Source organism: Hibiscus syriacus, unplaced genomic scaffold, assembly GCF_006381635.1.
Source record: "Hibiscus syriacus cultivar Baekdansim isolate YM2019G1 unplaced genomic scaffold, ASM638163v2 tig00112159_pilon, whole genome shotgun sequence".
Classification (NCBI taxonomy): domain Eukaryota; kingdom Viridiplantae; phylum Streptophyta; class Magnoliopsida; order Malvales; family Malvaceae; genus Hibiscus; species Hibiscus syriacus.
In genome coordinates, this window is record NW_024063263.1 from 119,600 (window position 1) to 125,363 (window position 5,764).

Below are 5,764 nucleotides of genomic sequence, written 5' to 3' on the forward strand. Positions count from 1 at the left end.
CGTGTATGGCAGCCACCTTTCCTCTCTCCACTTCTCTCGCTTTCATTTTAAATTGGCAAACCGAGAAAACACCATTCAAGTTTTAGAAACCAAAACACAGGTTAAGGCCGAGACGGAGGGAAATAGCGTTAAAGATCGATGCGTTTTTCATTTCGATTTTCGAAACAAATACATTTCTGATGAAACAAAAAGAAAATTACACATAGGGTTTTAATAAATCTTGAGGCAAAGCAATGGAACAAAAGAGTTTACTGTTGTCTGCTTTGGGCGTTGGGGTTGGGTTAGGGATGGGGCTCGGATTGGCTTCGGGTCAGAGCAATTGGACAGGAGGCGGTTCGGCTGCATCGATCGGTCCCAATTTGGAGGATATGGAGAAAGAATTGATCCGCCAGATCGTTGATGGCCGAGAAAGTCATGTCAGATTCGATGAGTTTCCCTATTATCTAAGGTACATCCGTATCCGAATATACGTCGGAGTCGAACATGGCTGTCGGAAAATCTAGCCCTGCGTTTGTTCTAACAATATCTTCATCCTTGTTGGTTATGTTTGGCAGTGAGCAGACTCGTGCATTGTTAACCAGTGCTGCCTATGTTCACTTGAGACATGCTGATGTCTCCAAGTACACAAGGAACCTTGCCCCTGCTAGTAAAGCCATCTTGCTCTCGGGACCTTCGGGTTTGTTATCAGAATCTTTTCTTCTATTCTCCGACTACATACATCGTATTTTTTTCCATATCACATGCCGGTTTCTGGAAATGTTCTAACTATTTTGTTTTCCATTGTAATCTTGAAGAGCTTTACCAACAAATGCTTGCCAGAGCTTTAGCTCATTACTTTGAATCGAAGTTGCTGCTGTTGGATGTAACTGACTTTGCTTTAAAAGTGAGTATTTGCACATTTCTTATACCATTCTTGTGACCATGTTACTCGAACCCTTCACATTCATGTCGAATACATACTCGTATCTAACATTCGTACCTGAGTATTTGGTTACCTATGTGCAGATTCAAAATAAATATGGAACTTCCAAGGAATCTGTAAGTGTTTTTTTCTCCAGTGGAACATAGGATTGGATTAATACTGCTTTTGATTTCTCTAATCTTCGATTCTTTCGTGCAGTGTTTCAAAAGATCTCCTTCGGAATCAACACTAGAGAGATTGTCCGGCCTGTTCAGTTCTTTTTCACTCCTTCCACAAGAGCAACCTACAGGTACACCGAAAAATTCATATGTTGCTTCGATTCTTCATTTTTCTTGAAGTATCTGAGTCTGACATTCATATATGTTCGTATTTGAAATTTATATCCGATTCCGAGTAACATAGAATATCTACTATAACTTGTCTTGCAGGTACATTGAAGCGGCAAAGCAGTGGTGCGGATCTCGTAACAAGGAGAAACGAAAGCCTTCCAAAGCTGCGTAGGAATGCCTCAGCATCAGACAATATAAATGCCCTTGCCTCTCACTCTTCTCCTGCAAATCCAGGTATGTTCTCGAGTTTTTTCTATCAGCATATCGACGTCCGACTCAGATCCATACCCGAAACTTATATTATAGTCCAAGTAACATACGATTCATACTGGAACTTCATGGTTGCTTTGATCTTTTTCTCCCTTCTTTTTAGCTCCTACTTCACGAACAAGCGGTTTGTTTTTCGATGAGAAGCTGCTTATACAGGCTCTTTACAAGGTAGTAATATTGATATGTGTGTGTGTGTAAATATACACATGAAGTTAACTTTTGTTTTGAAACAAATGATGAATCAACAGAAATTCTGGGATGACTGCAGGTGTTGGTTTATGTGTCGAAAGCCGCTCCCATTGTGCTGTACCTTAGGGATGTTGACAAGCTCTTGTTTAGATCACAAAGGTTTTACAATTTCTTTCAACAAATGTTAAAGAAACTGTCTGGAAATGTGTTGATCCTCGGATCCCGAGTCGTCAATCTCGGTAACGAAAACCAAGAGTTGGACGAGAGGCTTCACATCCTTTTCCCTTACAACATTGAGATCAGGCCACCGGACGACGCTCGCCATTTTGTCAACTGGAAATATCTACTGGAAAAGGACATGAGCATGATCCAAACTCAGGATAATAAAAATCACATCATGGAGGTGCTATGGGCTAACGATCTCGATTGCGATGATCTCAATTCGATCTGTGTTGCTGACACGATGGAACTCAGCAGATACATAGAGGAAGTCGTGGTCTCGGCGATTTCTTATCATTTGATGAACAACAAGGATCCCGAATATCGAAATGGAAAACTTGTTATATCGTCGAAAAGGTCGGATTCGTTTCTCTTGCATGGTTTATGTTACCATTGACTATACGATTTCTGATTCGGTTCACATTGATGCAGCTTGTCTTATGGATTGAATTTATTCCAGGGGAAGTTTGGTGGTGATAAGTTAAAACTGGAACCACAAACTGAAAGATCAAAGGTCTTATAATCTAGCTAGTTGTTTTCTAACAGCAAACAAAAGGAATTACATGGTAGATTACAAAGCTCACCTCCCTATCATGTTTACATTGAATAGGAAGCTGCAAAATTTTCTGCAGTTATGAAGCCGGAATCAAAATCCAGAACCGGGACTGGGACCACCACTACAACTACGACCACGACCACAATCACAAATCCAGAAAAGATTGACTTTGAAATTTCTGCTCCAGCCGTGAAAATTCCTGTGAGTTTGTCTTTACTTTCGTAGTAATGAATTCCTTTGGTGTACGGTTTTGTCAGCCTTCATATCGATCCGTAGGAAGTTGTTCCAGACAACGAATTCGAAAAGCGAATAAGACCCGAGGTCATAGCACCAAACGAGATCAATGTGACATTTGCCGATATCGGTGCCATGGATGACACGAAAGAATCTCTGCAAGAGCTAGTGATGCTACCTCTACGACGGCCAGACCTTTTCAAAGGTGGCCTTCTGAAGCCTTGCAGGGGAATACTGTTATTCGGTCCTCCCGGAACCGGGAAAACAATGCTAGCGAAAGCCATTGCTAGAGAAGCTGGTGCGAGCTTCATTAATGTATCGATGTCGACCATTGCTTCTAAATGGTTTGGAGAAGACGAGAAAAACGTCCGAGCGTTGTTCACATTGGCAGCCAAGGTCTCTCCTACGATCATATTTGTAGATGAGGTAGACAGCATGCTCGGCCAGAGGACTCGAGTCGGAGAGCACGAAGCTATGCGAAAGATCAAAAACGAGTTCATGGCTCATTGGGACGGGCTCTTGACAAAGCCGGGTGAACGCATCCTCGTCCTCGCTGCAACCAACAGGCCGTTCGACCTCGATGAAGCGATCATTAGGCGATTCGAGCGAAGGTACTTATACTCACTGATTTCGGCAAATTATGTGTTTTCATATTAATGCTTGTTCGTTTAAGCAGAATCATGGTGGGGCTTCCAAGCATAAAAAACCGGGAAAAGATTTTTAGAACTCTTCTGGCGAAGGAAAAAGTAGACCAGAATGTTGATTTCGCAGAGCTTGCTGCCATGACTGAAGGATATACTGGAAGTGACCTCAAGGTACGTATTTTCATTAGATTTTGCTACTTTACAGATCATACTATTAAATGCAGCCGCAATGCAGTGTAAAGATTGCATCGTAACGTTTTCTAAGGTTACTCAACACCACAAATCTCACCAGCACCATAAAATCATAATTATTTTTAAAAAATAAATTACGCGGTAACGATCTCAACATTACGACACTGCAACCATAACTGCGACAGCGACCTCAATATAGTACTATGTTACAAATAGTAGAAATATAATCACTCTCCCTTACTGTTTTAAACCAGAACTTGTGCACAACGGCTGCTTATCGTCCGGTCCGGGAGTTAATAAAGCAAGAGAGATTGAAAGATCAGGTAAGTTATTCACAAGTGAATATCAAATACAGATTGATTCTAATTTATATTCAAAAGAACAATTTGCAGAAGAGAAAGAAGAAAGAAGCAGAAGGTAAGAACTCGGAAGGGCCGTCTACTAAAAACGAGGTAGGGGAAAGAGTTATTACCTTGAGGCCATTAAACATGGAAGATTTAAGGGAAGCAATGAATCAGGTAAACCTCACATAATTTCATAATGATGTTACAATTAGGGCCATAAACGAGACAAGACGGATCGCGAGTTACTTGAGTTCGAGTTGAGTTCCATTATTTTTACCTCATAAGCTTACAAGTTGAGTTGAGCTTCAATTTCTGATTTTGAATTCGAGTCAAATTTGATAGTTTTAAGCTCGTGAACTCAACAATACTCAAGATCGAGTCGACCTAATTACATCTGCCAAAAGTGTAGGGAAATACTGACCTTGAGTTTTCCATTTTCATACGGAGCAGGTGGCAGCTAGCTTTTCTTCGGAGGGAGCTGGAATGAATGAGTTAAAGCAATGGAATAATTTATACGGGGAAGGGGGTTCCAGAAAGGAGCAGCAGATATCCTACTTCCTATAAGATGCTTTTTTTTACATTTAAAACAATTAATTAGTGTAAACATGTATCATCCTCAAGATTGAGCTTGTTTTACTCTATTTTTGGGATGCTCAACACCTATGCATGGTGCTGTTTTAGCTTTACAAGTCATACAATTACCTCACTGGGAGAACTGTACCTACCAATAACTGATGATTTAATACCTTACTGTTTTAACACAGATGATATAAAATACTACAAAAGATGTTTAAAGGATCATGGGATCAATCAATCTTAAATGATAAATTTGATAACTAAATTTTACTTTCTCTTATATTTTAAATCTTTTTAATTTTTTCACCGAACTTAATGTATTGATTTTTTTTGTCAATCATTCTCTCACTAATAGCGTTATAAATGAACTTTTATATAGACGCAAAACAATGTCGTTTTGGTAAAAAAATTATTTTTTAAAACAATTTCGTTTTAACGTTGTTAACTATTTAACAACACATTGACAAAACTCAATATATTAAATTGAGGAAATTGAAAATTTTAAAGTTCAGTGAGCAAAATAAGACAGAGAGTAAAGTTTAGTGATAATTTACCAAATTTTAAAATAAAACTTATTAATAAAGGTTAAAAAATTGTAAAAATTAGGTACTACAAAAGAAGTTAAGAAATGGTAAAAGTTGTGTACTAAAATAATGTTATTAGAAATTGTTATAAAAACATAATATTTTAATCAACGGGTTGATTCAAGTGGTAAGTAGTTTGATATTGTTTAAGTAAGGTCAAGGATTTGAGTCGTTGTCTATGCAAAAAATCCCCGCTGAGAGATTCACTCTCCATAATCAAATGCTCGATGTGAGTCGGTCCAGATTAGTCAGGGTGAAACTTTAAAACCAGGAGGGCAACAAAAAAAACATAATATTTTATTTTGAACGTAATTTAAAATATTATCTTTTATTCATAATATTTTTTATTACAACCTAACATGTTACCTTCTTGATAATATTTTTAGTTGTAAGCAATTTTTCAACTGCAACCGAAAAAATTATAAATTTGTTTTTTTAAGTTGAACGTGATAACATTTTAGATTGAAAACCGTCTTAAATTAAACATTTAAAATATACGGTAGAACTACTAAAAACGTAGTGAATCATTAAGAAAGATGTTCAGAATAATTTGGGAGAACTTTGAATTCATTGTATAATACATAGCAAATATGTTTCGTTCCTAAGATTTTATATTCTTGAAATTTTATAATATTACACCTCAATATATTATATAGTTTCTTAAATTCACATCGTTTATATAAAATTATAGTCCTAACATTATTG

General features: G+C 37.6%; 1 protein-coding gene across 1 annotated transcript; it reads left to right on the forward strand.

Annotated features, from left to right (window-relative positions):
* The first annotated feature begins 226 nt into the window (after positions 1-226).
* On the forward strand, positions 227-4,463 carry LOC120175094. The gene is made up of 15 exons (XM_039181798.1): positions 227-448; positions 555-676; positions 795-883; positions 1,006-1,038; positions 1,121-1,211; positions 1,351-1,485; positions 1,625-1,689; positions 1,790-2,286; positions 2,362-2,443; positions 2,540-2,686; positions 2,762-3,330; positions 3,396-3,534; positions 3,810-3,878; positions 3,948-4,073; positions 4,350-4,463. The coding sequence occupies exons 1-15, from the start codon at positions 234-236 to the stop codon at positions 4,461-4,463; spliced, it is 2,493 nt and encodes an 830-aa protein (XP_039037729.1). The 5' UTR covers positions 227-233.
* Positions 4,464-5,764: the final 1,301 nt, after the last annotated feature.

Coding starts and splice junctions, on each gene's coding strand:
- LOC120175094 (XM_039181798.1), top strand. CDS start 234: ATGGAACAAAAGAGTTTACTGTTGTCTGCTTTGGGCGTTGGGGTTGGG. Junction 1,486..1,624: donor CTCTTCTCCTGCAAATCCAG/GTATGTTCTCGA, acceptor CCTTCTTTTTAG/CTCCTACTTCACGAACAAGC. Junction 4,074..4,349: donor TAAGGGAAGCAATGAATCAG/GTAAACCTCACA, acceptor CATACGGAGCAG/GTGGCAGCTAGCTTTTCTTC.